Genomic DNA, 15219 nt, shown 5'->3' with positions numbered 1-15219 from the left:
GCCTTTAATCCCAGCACTCGGGAGGCAGAGGTAGGAGGATCGCCATGAGTTCAATGCCACCCTGAGACTACAGAGTTAATTCCAGGTCAGCCTGGACCAGAGTGAGACCCTACCTCAAAAAACAAAAAAAAAATTAAAAGACAAACAAATAAAACTGAAAAGGAGGTGTAGAGATTGCTCAGTGGTTAGGGTGCTTGCCTGCAAAGCCTAACGACTGGGGTTTGATTATCCAGTACCCATGTAAAGCCAGATGCACAAAGTGGCCCATACATCTGGAGTTCATTTGCAGCAGCTAGAGTCCCTGGTGCATCCATTCTCTTCCTTTCTCCCTTCTCTCTGCCTCTGCTTACAAATAAATAAATATTTTAAGACTCAGTAAGTAGAATGGAAGACTAGAAGCCCTGTACAATACCACAATCAATTCTGGACTACGAATGTGTCAACTGAATGCAAAAAGGAAAACAACTTGAAAGTTAATATAAGACAATATTGGGGTGGGGAAATTCCTGTCACCAAAAGATGAGAAAAACCACAAGTGGGGTGGGGGACCAGAAAAGTTGATAAATTTTCTCATCAATTTAAGATTTTGTTGTTGTTGTTGTTCAACAAAAGACACCATGAACAAAGTTAACAGATCAGAGCATGTGAGTTTTTATACGTGTACTTTTAACACTGGCCAGGGACCAATGCCTGGAAGGAAACAAAAGGAATGCCAATCAAGACAGTGAGACTCACCCAAATGGGAAAATGGGCAGAAGGACATAATCACAATTTGCAAAAGAAGTTACAAAAGGTAACAAGCAGCCTCTGTAACCAGAGCAGTGCTCTGGAAATGATTTTACACATTTTCATCTGGCAGAAATTGGAAAGCTAAGTGGTGCCCATGGTGCCCAGTGTTGGTAAGACACCAGAGTCCTGCTCATGAGAGTGGGGGGGGGGGGCGGGCAGTACAGTCATTCCAAACTTCTATAAGGTGCTTCCTAAGCAAATTGGGTGCTGCCCAACCATTATCTAAGTAAGCTCATTCCTGGGTGTGTCTCCTCACCGTGTCTCTATAGGGACATGAATAAAGGTGTTCAATGCCATGTTCATGTAGAGCAAATTTAGTGTCCTTCCTTAGAGAAGCAAGTGGATAACACGTGTACACAGGCTGGAGAATGACAGCCAGCCACAAACAATCTGGGCCAGAGAGATGGCTCAGTGGTTAAAGGTACATGCTTGCAAAACCTGAGGCCTGGGTTTAATTCCCCAGTACCCACATAAAGCCACACATAAAGCCAGATGCACAAAGTGGCATGAATCTCTGTAGTTCTCTTGCAGTGTCAGGATGCCCTAGCATGCCCATTCTCTCTCTCTCTCTCTCTCATTTTCTCTCACACAAATAAAAAGAAACGTTTAAACAATTTTTTAAGTGGGTGTATCTGAGAAACACACAAGTACAAAGTTTGAAAGCACCATGCCAAGAAGTGATACAGATTTCAAAAGCACACACAGCACAGCATGGTGGGGCACACCTTTAATCCCAGGGGTGGCAGAGGTAGGAGGATCGCCATGAGTTCTTGAGGCCACCCTAAGACTACAGAGTGAATTTAAGGTCAGCCTGGGCTAGAGTGAAACCCTACCTTGAAAAACCAGAAAAAAAAAAAATCAGCTTCAGGCTGCTTCTGGGTGCTTGGAGTGCACACCTCCGCACACACATGTGCACACACTCCACACACACTAAATAAATACACACCCAACCAACACAAATGTTCATCTCATAAAACACTGTGTCGCCATGAAAATAGGTTAATGAGTGCTGCTTACATCACATGGATGAATCTCTACAAGAGTCTGGTGTAAGAAGCCAGTATTTTAAAATACAATTCCATTCTGTCAAATTCAAAATGAGCAAACATAGTTAATGTGTTTATAAGTATATAAGCAAGAAGCACATTCTGAAAAGACAGACAAGAAGGCAATCAATATAAAACTTAGGCTAGCCGGGCATGGTGCCACATGCCTTTAATCCCAGCACTCGGGAGGTCAGTGGATCGCCATGAGTTCGAGGCCACCCTGAGACCATATAGCGAATTCCAGGTCAGCCTGAGCTAGAGTGAGACCCTACCTCAAAAAAAAAAAAAAAAACCTTAGGGTAGCATGACCTGTGGCTGGAAGGAAGAAGCAAGAAGTGAGGGCGGGCACATGGTGATGGGCAAGGTGACGCCCTCCTTCCTGATCTGAGCTTTTATAGTCTTAGAATATACAAATACACACATTTTAAGCAATGTTTTGCTTCTACATTACATTTCACACCCACAAAACACATTGCCCTAAAGGAATCTATAAAATAAAACATAAATTATGTTTTTAATCTAAGAATGCTAAAAAAAAAAAATTGATTACAGTGGCAACATCTCCGAGCTGTTACAAATCTATTTCATTCAAAGTTTAAATAGGGCTGGGGAGATGGCTTAGCAGCTAAGGCACTTGCCTGTGAAGCCTAGGGACCTAGGTCCAATTCCCCAGGACCCATGTGAAGCCAGATGAACAAGGTGGCGTATGTGTCTGGAGTTCATTTGCAGTAACTGGAGGTCCTGGCATGCCCATTCTCTCTATGTGCTTCTCTCTCTCTTTCTCAATTAAATAAATAAAATATTTTTAAATTTATATTTTATTTATTTATTTATTTATTTATTTATTTGACATAGAAGGAGGGAGAGAAAGAGAATAGGCATGCCAAGGCCTCCAGCCACTGCAAAAAACTCCAGACGCATGTGCCCCCTTGTGCATCTGGCTTACATGGGTCCTGGGGAATCAGACCTGGGTCCTTTGGCTTTGCAGGTGAATGCCTTAACCGCTAAGCCATCCCCCAACCCAGTAAAGTGTTTTTTTAAGTTTAAATAGTATAGAAGGGCTGGAGAGATGGCTTAGCAGTTAAGCGCTTGCCTGTGAAGCCTAAGGACCCCGGTTCGAGGCTGGGTTCCCCAGGTCCCACGTTAGCCAGATGCACAAGGGGGCGCACGTGTCTGGAGTTCGTTTGCAGAGGCTGGAAGCCCTGGCGCGCCCATTCTCTCTCTCTCTTCCTCTATATGTCTTTCTCTCTGTGTCTGTCGCTCTCAAATAAATAAATAAATGAATAAATAAATTTTAAATAGTATATAAAATCTTGGCTTTGACTTTGCAAAAAGTAAAAAAGGTACTGTGGTAGAAGTAATAGGATAACTTTAAATAAATGAAAAGGGGAAAAAAAAATCACACTTCACCCAAGAGCCACTGTTAAGCTGGCCTCCGGTGCATGTCTCACCTGATGCTTAAGTCAAAGCTCCCACTGAGAAGGATGTTTTCCTCTTCACACAAGAAGAGAGCCTTGATGCTGCCGGCATGGCCTTGGAACTCAATGGGTGTCTCCTTGCATTGTGAGATGTCCAGCAGGTGGATCTTCCGATTCAATGACACAGCTACCAGATCTCCCCCGGCATAGTGGATGATTCTGTTTTGGTCCCACCTGCATTTCAGAGTGGGAATGAGGAGGGTTATGCATGAAAAGAAAGAGTTAGTCTTCTTCCTAGAACTTACTTAGCAGCTAACTTTTTTTTTCCTACAGCAGTGATATATTAGGAAATTTGGGGCCTTTCAACAGAGCAGGCAGCAGAAGGCCAGGCTAAGTATTAATAGGCCCTGATGGATCCCCACCTCACACCATGACAAGAATTCACCTTGGGGTGAATTTTAAATCTATGGAGACTTAAAGCCTAAAGATATAGGTAAAATTATAAAGATTAAAGATACTCTATTAAGGCATGCTAAGTTCTCAAGAGAGAGAAGAGAATATGTGGTATTTCCTAAATATATTTCCTCATGTAAACCTTTCCTTTAATGGAAAACTTCAGAGGACTATAGTTGAGAATGTTTATAGGCACATCTCTTTTTTTCTGTCTCTTTTATTTTTCTTAACCAATATCCAAAGAGCAGTTATTAAATTCAAAGTTCTAGGCTAGTAAGTACTACAGAAAATGTAAAGAATAAGAATTGAACCTTGCTCACAATAAGCTCTAGATCTAAGAAAGCCACATGATTTATATTAATTTCCAATAATAAAATTATTAGAAAACAGCTGAAATATGAACAGATGATCAAATAATTTCTCCAACCTGAGACTTTTTATTGTAAAAAGAGTTCACTATTATTAAATCCACTAGGACCACAGAATAAGGTGGAATTTTTCCAGTAAACAGAAATGTATAATCACCCCTTTTGTTTTTAGTTTTATTTATTTGTAAGCAGATGAGAGAGAGGCACATCGGGACCTCTTGCCACTACAAATGGACAACAGACACATGCACCACTTGGTGCATCTGGCTTTACGTGGGCACTGGGGAAGCAAACCCAGGCTGGTAGGCTTTGCAAGCAAGCACCTCTAGCCTTTGAGTCCTGTAATCATTCTTAATATGAAAAGCACTTCTTCGTATTTTCTCCTCATTCTGTGTGTCATATCTAGAGTTCAACCATTCTTCATTTAATGAGCATTTATTACCACAATATTCAGAAAATGTCCCTAAACAGACAAGTCTGTTTCCAAGATGCAATTTGTAATAAGATTAGCCTGGAAAAATGAAATAGAGGTGGTCTCCACAAAGCCTTATGAATAAAGAGAGAGGACTTAGAGCTAACGTGTGGCAGAAAATTGACATTAAGAGGCCTGGAGATGTAGCTTAGTGGCAGAGAGCTTGCCTAACCTATATGAGGATCTGGATTCCATCCCCAGGACCGCCAACACACAGACACACACAATTACTATAAATACGCTTTTCCTAGTTAAAATAAAGATATCATAATGTTTTGCTGCATTGGACTATAGAAATGTATGGACTTGTCCAATTTCTTTCATGCATGTGTACTATGTCTAGCACGTATGAAAGAAATAACGCTAGACTTCCATATTGATGGTGGCTGTTTGTAGGCATCAAGATTGTAGGAGATCTTTGCATTTCTCTATAAATCTGGCATTTGCAAGATTTTTTTTTCCAGTCATCATGTACTAGTTCTCAAGTTGGAATAAAATAATATTTCAAGTGAAAAAGGAAGGTTTCATGTGTGTGCCATGTACAAAAGCTTGTTGATCAAAATATCCAAAATTTATAAAGGAAAAATTCTTTCCACAAGCTACAGAAAATGGTATAAAATCAACCATCTGTTGTCCAAACAGATCTGATATTTGTTCAGACACGGAAAGTGGGGGGAAAGGCTGGTTCTTTAAGTCATTAAGGGTCAGGAGAATGGCCAGGTGACCATTGGGGTATAACTCAAGGGTCCCTGAAGATGTACCTTCTGACCTAGTACCTACGTGTCAGAGAGAATGCAGATATTGTAGGTGCCACAGTAAACATTTCTCTCTTCCATCTGCACCTGCTGGGTTTCCTGGTTCTGGTATGCAGTCCACAGGTTATAGTCAGACTGGTAAGGAGAAAGAATGAGTTTATCATACAAACCAAGACCACAACGTCAGGTTTGCATCTGATAGTCCTGGGAACATCACCTCTGACGCCTTCTTCAAATTCTAGCCTCCTCCACGTCCTTGATTCTTCCTCATATGCCTTTCTTCCTCCCCTTCCTCTCTCTCTCTCTCTCTCTCTCTCTCTCTCTCTCTCTCTCTCTCTCTTCAGCTTTAACCAAGTCAAAATGCCCATCTACAAGTACCACCCCAGAAGAGTCTGCCAACCTGCCTCCTCTCTGGGGTCTGAGAAGATTTGTACAGCCCAGCTTGAGTTATAGGAGACATCCCAGGGTGGGTTTTTTTTTTTTTTTTTTTTTTTTTTTTTTGCCTCTCTCCTAAGTTTAGAAGCTCTAGAAGGAATAGACTTAGCCATCTATGACATTTTGGGCAAGTTTCCTATCATTATATGCTTCATTTTTATATCCACAAGCACAGAGTGACAGTGCCTACTTGAGCTATGGAGAAAAACAAAGAAATGACACGCTCACATCGGGTCAGCACTGAGTCCAGCATTCGTTGAAAACCAACAGTGCGTTCCTGTGGTGCCTCGTCCCCTCGTCCCCTCGTCCCCTGTAACTGCTCAGCTTTGCTGTTGGGCGTGTTCTCTTCCGGTCCCCACACTTGTTACCCGTTTCTCTCCTCTTTTGTAAATGACATTTTCCTGAGTGGCCAGACACCATATGAGTAGTACTTTTAGTTGGGCAAATTCTATCACCCAGAGAAAAAAGCTATTGATTTTTGTTAGATATAAAAGAGAAACAGACTTGGAAAGAACACATCTCAGTGTAACTTGTTTCTCTCACTCAACTGGCTGGGTGACCTGGACTTGTTCTGAGCCTCAATTTCTGTTTTTTGTTTTTTTTTTTTTTCTTTTTCTTTTTTGGAGGCAGGGTCTCACTCTAGCCCAGGCTGACCTAGAATTACTACGTAGTCTCAGGCTGGCCTCGAACTCATGGTGATCCTCCTACCTCTGCCTCCCGAGTGCTGGGATTAAAGGCATGTGCCACCACACCCGGCTTCAATTTCTTTATAAAATGAGCAGATGAACCAACTCAGAGATAAGAATTTGCGTTAAATTACATTCAAAACTGTGTTTCCTTTGGCCGATATAGTTTTGGAAAACTCCTTAAAATGACACCATCATTTAAGAAAAACAAAATATTTTGTTTGATGTTGAGATGGGCCTCACTATGTTGCCCAGCTAATCCTACTGCCTCAACTTGAGTTACAGATGTGTGCCACCACACCTGACAGCGCGAAAAGTTTCACATGGCAACTCAGATTTCTGTCTTCTCTTGAAAGCTCAGATGGTCTGACAGGTCCTGATCTACAATTCCCAGTGGCAATAACTGGTTGGAGCTGAATAGCAAATGAGCCCTTTGGATGGGCAGCAAGCTCTCCAGATCATCAGCTTCACCATCCTTTAATAACCATGCCACCCAAGCCCTCATCCATGTGACTTGCCTAACCCCTACACACATATGAGCTAAGTGACCTCTCTGGAAGCTTCCATGTCTCAAACTCTAAGCTACACCCCACAGGTTCCCTATGGAAACCCAAGTCAGGCCACCCCTCATGAAGTATCCTTCTTAGGCCACCTGGATAGATTTCAAAATAAAAGACTCTCCAGCAGAGAGCAGGGAATATGAATCTAACTGGAGTAACATATGCCTGGATAGTCGATGCAAAATGCCTTAGAATTCATAGGGAAAGCTATGGGTAATTAATCCTCCCTGTGACACCCAAGCAGTAGAATGAACCTGAGAGATGAAGAAACTTACATTCTGGCCCAGCCCCGGCCCTCCCCTCGTGTCCACATTTCCGAGCAGCAGATTCAAGGATTCTTGGGATGCCTGAACTGCTGGGACTATGGAGACTCCCAACTATGACTGGCACTTCTCTTGGCCTCTGAGCTGTCCACTGGGTGACCTAAGGCTATGGACATAGGACCCTGAGAGGACAAGCCATCAACCCCACTCATCCACTAGGTGAGGAAGTCAGAGAGGAAGTGGCTTTCATGGGGCAGCAGTACACAAGAACTCTAGGCACCCCCAGGGCCCCCCTCAGTCCGCCTTGCTTGTAGGATGAGTATAAACATCGATTTTCGGTGCCAAAGGAAACACGATACTTCCGTGTTTGCCACAGATATCTCTGCAACCCACCTTTGCCCTCAGTTTCCACTTCTGACTTTTAGAACGTGTTCGCTTCCCATCCTCTACTATTTTAGGAACTGGGACAGAGATCTTGCAGGCATAATTAGGATCTACACCCTTTGTGTAGGACCCCTGTGGGGAAAAACAAAACTTGGCTATACTTGTACATCTGAATTCTCTTGTATATTGCAGCACTATTCACAATAGCCAAAATATAAAATGGAGGTAAAGGTCCATTAATTGAAGACTTATAAATAAAATGTGAGATTATATGTATATGTGTGTGTGTGTGTGTGTGAATAAATATATTAGGTCATAAAAATGAAGACACCCCTGTCATTTGCAGTAATGTGCATAGATGTAGAGGACCTTATGTGACATGAAATTAGCCAGAAAGATAAAGACAAATACTGCATTGTCTCAATTGTGTGAAATCTAACAAAGCTGATCTCATAAAAGAAGATGGCAGAATGATCATCAGAGCCTGGAGTGGTTAAGGCACAGTGGGAAATAGAAGTGTTGCTTAAAGGATATGGAATTGGAGTTAGATGGGAGGAATAAAATCAAGAGACCTATTGTACAACCAGGTCACTATAGCTAATGACAATATACTGGATTCTTGAAAATTACAAAGTAAATGCTATCGCCACAAAAATGAGAACAATGAGAGGTAATACATTTGTTAGATACACTTAACCATCCCATAATGCATGTATCCTCCAAAACATCCCATTGTGTGTGATAAATACATGCAATAATACCTACCCATTCCAAGAAAATATTTTGTGATGCTAGAGTTCAAGCCTGATGCCTTCAGCATGCTAGGCCAGCACTCTATCTAAATTATTTTTATTTATTCATGTATTTGACAGAGAAGGAGGGAGAGAGAGAGAATGGGGGGGCGCCAGGGTCTCCAGCCACTGCAAACAAACTCCAGACGCACGCGCCTCCTTGTGCATCTGGCTCACGTGAGACCTGGGGAACTGAACCTGACTCCTTTGGCTTTGCAGGCAAATGCCTTAACCGCTAAGCCATCCCTCCAGCCCTAAATATTCTTTTAACAAAGAAGAAATGATTTCTCCTTCATTTCTATTCTCCAGGAAGAAGAAAAATAATCTAGTTCTTGGCAAAAATCTGAAGATTGGCAAACCCTGGCTAAGGAAGGAAGGCCCAGGCTGGCCAGTTACACCAAGATGGCATGTGGACAAGTAAAGGAGGTCACAGAACATCAACTGCCTGCAGTGATGATCTGCCTTGCTGCGCTGCTCTTCTCTTCTTCTCTTCCTGTGTCATGGACCTTTGCCGGGGGTGGGGGTTGGTAGTAACAGCAGCAGACCCACGACCAAGGCCACTCCGCCTCAAGTTAGGTCTCAGGCGAGAAACAGAAGTGAAAATGCCACAGCCGCTTATTGTCAGAGGAAATGGCATATTCACCTCCACCCATGGACTGTGGCTTTGGAAACTTCTGGGAAACCTTTGAGGCTGGTTCAGAAACTATCATTCCTTGTGAGGAGAGGAGAAAGGAATTTCGGCTGGGGTTGCGTTTTTGCAGTTCTAGAGATGGACTCGAGAGCCTCACATATGTGACCCAAGTGCTCCAGCCTGGGCTACTGCCCCAGCCCTGTGAGGGTTAGGAAAGGCTCTCTCCATCTTGGGTCTCTGAGAGGTTTCTACTCATGCTGTCCCTGCTGGATGCACTGGCACTGGGAGGACAGAGTGCAAAGACGGGACAGCCAATGCAGGGCGGGAGGCCAGCTGAGGGTCTATCAGGAAAACACAAAAGCTCAACCTCCACAGGGAACCGAAGCAGGTCTCCAAATGTGCCCCTCTCCGACTCAAAGTACCTGCACGGAGGAAATCTGGTTCTGGAGCAAGGACTGCATTGACAAGTCCATCCTGACCTGCTGGACCAGAGCAGCCCAGTGACGGCTCACAAAGACACACTTGCTCAGGCTGTTCTTATCCAGCATTCCTGGGGGAAAAGAAGAAAGATGGACCTAAAGACCCTCAGAACAGGGCTGGAATGGGCAGGCTCTGAGAAGTCCCATACTACCCAGCATACTTAGGATGTACTTGGAGAGGTGGAGGGGCAGGTAACGGATAAAGTCCCGGTATTTGCTGAACCCAGAAGACAGAGCTTGGACATCCTCCAGCCTCATCAGCAAGTTGCACGGATCCTTCTCTAGCCTGGAAATGCCTGCTTTTCCAGAAAACATCTTTTTCATCTCTGAAATACACTGGAGTGAACTCTTCCCTTGTTCTTCTAGAGTAAAGGCACAGAAAGGTATATGGTTGAGTTGTCCCCATAGTAACTGCAGTCCCGTGCCAAAACAAATCAACAGAAAAGGCTCTCCCCAAATGGAAATCTCCTTCCAGTCTACCATTAGGCCACTGATCTCACACATGAAAAAGGAACCTACTGACTCAAACATACAAATGCTTTTTAACCTTCTTAACCTGAGATGTTTATAGTGTCTAAGTCTGAAATTGCATCTTGCATAGTATTTCCTTAAAAATATCCCAATGAGGGCTGGAGAGGTGGCTTGGAGTTAAGGCATTTTCCTGCAAAGCCTAAGGACATGTTCAATTCTCCAGATCCCATGTAAGCCAGACGCACAAAGGTGAGGCAAGGACAAGGTCGTACGTGCCCACTAGGTGGCACAAGTGTCCGGAGTTCTATTTCAGTGGCTGAGGCCCTGGTGTAGCAATTGTCTCTCTCTCTCTCTCTCTCTGTCTAAAATAAAATAATAAGACGGGCGTGGTGGTGCATGCCTTTAATCCCAGTACTCAGGGAGACAGAGGTAGGAGGATTGCTGTGAGTTCAAGGCCACCCTGAGACTCCATAATGAATTCCAGGTCAGCCTGGGCTAGTGAGACCCTACCTCGAAAAAACAAAAAATGAAATAAAATAAAATAATAAGTAAAATTAAATAAAAATACTCCAATGAGCTGGACGTGGTGGCTCACACCTTTAACCCCAGCACTCAGGAGGCAGAGGTAGAAGGAGCACTGTGAGTTTATGGTCACCCTGAGACTACATAGTGAATTCCAGGTCAGCCTGGGCTAGAGTGAGACCCTACCTTGAAAAACAAACAAGCAAAAAATACCCCAATGAGAAAAAAAAATGTAAGGTAATTTAAAAGGAAATAGGGAGAATGAATAAAATAAGATTGTCAGAGCTAGAGTTGTAGCTCAGTGGTAGAACACTCACCTGGCAAGTGTGAGGTCCTGGGTTCAATCCACAGCTCACAACCATAATAATATTGGTAAAACAGTCATAATAGTTGAAGTTAGATGACGTGAATGGTTGTTACATTGTTCTCCTTTTAAAACATGACGTTTTCCATGTGAAAGGTATTTTAGAACCTATATTGTGTATTTCCCGTGGATTTCATGTGCAGTCAGGAGTATTATAACAATCCAGTCAATGATGGGCTGCACATGCATCACAGACCAAGTGTGTAGTAGGCTATACCACTTAGGAATACTGAGACAGCCTCTCTCTCTCTCTCTCTCTCTCTCTCTCTCTCTCTCTCTCTCTTTCTCTCTCTCTCTCTCTCTCACACACACACACACACACACACACACTTATCCCCTGTTAAGTGACCCATGACTGTATGTGTCTTGTTGTAGAAACCAACTTAGGAGGCCTTTGAGGTCAGTAACTTTATTCCCCACTGCATTATTTTTCCCTCAAAACTGATTCCAATACTGCAAAAACAGCAACTGGTGAGCTAGACTATAGAGGCCCACCTTGTGCCATGCCAAAGCTCCAGGGCTAAAGGGAGGATTGTGGCCTAGGACAGAGGGGAATGCCAAAGGAAGCTCTTAAAAATTTCTTTTCTGGCCAGGCGTGGTGGTGCACATCTTTAATCCCAGCACTCAGGAAACAGAGGTAGGAGGATCTCCGTGAGTTCAAGGCCACCTGAGACTACATAGGGAATTCCAGGTCAGCCTGCACTAGAGTGAGACCCTACCTCGAAAACCGCCCCCCAAAAAAATTTGTTTTCTGATCTCCATTTTCAGGTGTGTCTCAGTGGCACAATGGAGGAGAGGTGAAAACGTGAAACTTGGGAATAACAGTATTGAGTTTTTAATCTTATTTCCCTCTTACCAGCTGTGTGAATTAAATAAGAGGAAAAAATCTAAGAGCCCAATACATTGTAGATGCTAATGAAAGTTGGATTCTAAACCCTGTCATCCCCGGATATCACTGCCCTGTTAACTTCCAACCCCATCAAGACTTCCCATCTCATAGGCTCTTCAACTCAAATGGGATCCTATCCTAAAAAAAAAAAAAAAAAACTTTCCCATAAGTCAAACATACATAAGCCAAAAGCCTATATAAACTGGACATGGTGGCATGTGTCAGTGACTGTGACAAGAGGCTGAGGTAGAAAAATCATAAATTCAAAGCCAGTCTGGGCTATGTAATGAGACTCTGATTTCAAAATAATAATAATAACAAAATGCATTTAATACCCAATAATCTATTGACACGTCAAAAAAAATCCAAGTCAAATTATCAAAAATCCCAGATGGTCTCTATCTTACATTAGGTGATGTTCCAGTAGACCTATAATAAAGTCCAAAAAATTTTAAGACAAGACATCAAACTTGGTCTATAGTAGCTTTGTTTGTACCAGCTGACTTACCAGTATGGGTTGCATGTCCCTCCACAGTTTCAGCCCCATCTTTATCTTTGGACTCTCTGGACAAAGGAAATGACAAGATCTTGGGTTTAGCTGCCCGATAGACATTAGAGGGCTCAGATGTGGTGTTGTAGTTTTTCTCAGGGAAAAACAGCGCATCAGCAGCGTTGCGAGGCAGCCCTGAAGAACAAAAGACCAAGGCAGGGTTGTTCTTGAAGCAAAAGTGTGGAGGGAAATGGAGTGAAAGAGATAAAAGAGATACGGTTAGATTTTTCTGTATTTCTTTTAAGTCTAGTCAGTCCTCTTTATCTGCAGGCCTGTGTACTCAGACACATGCAAAGCACATGTTGAAAAATACTAAGAAAAAAATTGCATCCGCACTGAGCATGTAGATTTTTCTGCCTTTACTCCCTAAATAATACAGCACGAACAATTTATGCATTTGCACTATGTTCAGTATTATAATTAAACTAGAGATGGTTTAAAGTATATAGGAGGGTGGCAGAGGCTTTAAACAAATATCACATTATTTTATATAAAAGACTTGAACATGGGCTGGAGGGATGGCTTAATGGTTAAGGGGTTTGCCTGCAAAACCAAAGGACCCAGGTTTGATTCCCCAGGGCCCATGTTAGCCAGATGCACAAGGTGGCACATGCCTCTGGAGTTCGTTTGCAGTGGCTGGAGGCTCTGGTGCTCACTCGCTTGCTCTCTTTCTCCCCCCCCCCCCTCTCTCTCCCTCTCCCTCCCTCTTTCTGTCAAATAAATGAATATTAAAAAAAAAAAGACTTGAACATCCATGAATCTTGATATCCAAATAGGGTCCTAAAATCACTCCCCCACAACTACAGATAGATAAGTATACACACAAAATAGATCAGAGATTAATTCTTTTCATTTGGGGCCTCTGAGTTTCCAAGCCCCGCCCCCGCAAAAAAAAAAAACTCATTCCTATTAGACTCGTCCAGAAAAATCTATAATACAAAATTTATTAGAGATCTATATGTATGGAAGGAGAGAAAGAGAAACTTGCGATCTAATTACATCCCAGATCATCTAACTTCAAAATTCTCCCTCCCTCACTCCCCCCCCCCCCCTCTCTCTCTCTCTCTCTCTCTCTCTCTCTCTTTTCCCCATTTTTCAAGGTAAGGTCTCACTCCAGCCCAGGCTGACCTGGAATTCAGTATGTAGTCTCAGGTGGCCTCCAATTTAAGGCGATCCTCCTACCTCTGACTCCCAAATCCTGGAACTAAAGGGTGCGCCACCACGCCCCGCCCCGCGCCCTGGCTGTGGGGCTCACCTGCTCTCATTCCCCATGGCCTTGTTTACCTGACATGTGGCTCGACTCTCTCATAGTCAGGACCTCGACCACATTGGCAGCAGTAAACAGTAACTTGGGCTTGCACATCTGCAGCAGCCAGAGAGTGTAATTCGCCTTAGTCCGGTAAGAGCTGTTGGCAAACCAGTACAGGATCTCCTTCATCTTCCGTTCCACGGTTTTATCCAGCATCTGATTCAGGAAGAACTTCACCACCCTCCTGTCCTGCCTGCTGAGGTCGATTCTGGATCTGTGATAGATGAAATCCTTCCCCTGGGTGGTCTGCAGAATGTGTTTGAAATACTGCAATAAATGCAAGTTATTTAACTGTCCCAGGATGCTAACTAGAAACCTCGTCTGGGACTTCTCGCTGACCCTCAGGAACCATTCTTTGGTAGAAAAGAACTTCCACGCTAAGACGCAAGTTTCACACTTCCGGCACACGGGGACCCAGTCTTGCCCCGCTTCACAACGATAATAAGGAGCATGTTTGAGCTTTGGTTCCACGTATTCCATGACTCTGGGATAACCAGTTTATTTTATCCTCAGCCTCTTAGCAATGCCACCAAACGCCAGAGGAGCAGGGGAAGCGGAAAAATACCTCAGTTTGAGCTTTTTCTATGATATCACGAGAAAAAGGCGCTTGCTGTGATGAACAGAAAACGTATCTGTCTCAGAAACTGCTTGTAGAGTCTGGTTTTTTGTTCTGGGCTCCTTGGAAACATGGCTTTACCGTAAATCTCCTAAGCCTGGCACTGATTATGTAGAGGCAGTTGCTGTATATTTTGAAAGAGTGGGTCATCTCATTTCTAGAATAAGAATGCTGCTGTTAGTCAAATGTAAGTAACACATAGACTCCTTTTAAGAAAAAAAAAAGTTGTGGAGCCTAGTATTGAGTTTCAGTTTGTTGTTACTAACAACTTTTAGATAGTTATAAATATAAATTTAGAAATAATCTTGTTTATAGCTGTTCAGCTTTAAGGCAGCTATTTCAATATTCTGGATATTATATTCAGTTTCTTAAGTTTTAATAATAATATAAATATATAATAGAAATATATTAAAATATATAAATATAAAATATAATAATAAATTTTATTTAATAATAAAATAAGAATTAACTGCTTCCAAATGCAGACCATAAATCTTTACAAAGAACCACTCCTTGGTGCAAGAATTTTTTTTTTTACTTGTCCTGAGAATATGTTGGAGATTGACTTCTAGCTTCAGTCACATGTCCATCCATGTGTTAGGGACCTTAGTCGTGAAGATCATGGGGTCTGGGGAATGGCCCCTGAGTCTGACCCCTGCCAAGCTGCTCCTAACTCTGTGAACATAGGCAGGTTATTTAATCCTCTGTTCTTCAGTTCCCTCGTCTGGAAAATGGAGTAAGCCTTTTCATTGTAAGGATTAAATAAGATACTATATACAAACATAGACGATTGCCTAGCACATATGTAGTTCTCACTTTTTGCTAACTTTTGTCCTGTTTTCATTGTTTTCATTGCAGGAGTCCCCACTTATACATGGAGGAGAGGTCCCAAGACCTCCAGTCGATGACAAAAGCCATGGATAGTACCAAATCCCACTTAATGTGTTTTTCCCAGACATACATACTTA

The 15219-nt window shown here is 42.8% G+C and overlaps 1 protein-coding gene across 1 annotated transcript in view; it reads right to left on the bottom strand.

Annotated features, from left to right (window-relative positions):
- The window catches only part of Cdrt1 (CMT1A duplicated region transcript 1), a 38315-nt gene extending 24007 nt beyond the window's left edge, over positions 1 to 14308 (bottom strand). The window contains exons 1-7 of the mRNA XM_045130533.1: positions 13611 to 14308; positions 12285 to 12461; positions 9692 to 9892; positions 9474 to 9601; positions 7639 to 7761; positions 5327 to 5436; positions 3287 to 3487 (exon numbers count right to left, since the gene is read on the bottom strand). Coding sequence (XP_044986468.1) covers positions 3287 to 3487; positions 5327 to 5436; positions 7639 to 7761; positions 9474 to 9601; positions 9692 to 9892; positions 12285 to 12461; positions 13611 to 14115 — 1445 coding nt within the window. The 5' untranslated portion in view covers positions 14116 to 14308. The remainder of the gene's footprint in view (positions 1 to 3286; positions 3488 to 5326; positions 5437 to 7638; positions 7762 to 9473; positions 9602 to 9691; positions 9893 to 12284; positions 12462 to 13610) is intronic.
- Positions 14309 to 15219: the final 911 nt, after the last annotated feature.

This window comes from Jaculus jaculus, chromosome 12, assembly GCF_020740685.1.
Source record: "Jaculus jaculus isolate mJacJac1 chromosome 12, mJacJac1.mat.Y.cur, whole genome shotgun sequence".
In the NCBI taxonomy this organism is placed as follows: Eukaryota; Metazoa; Chordata; class Mammalia; order Rodentia; family Dipodidae; genus Jaculus; species Jaculus jaculus.
The sequence above is the reverse complement of the archived record's forward strand: the minus strand, read 5'-3'. Positions and strand labels throughout refer to the sequence as shown.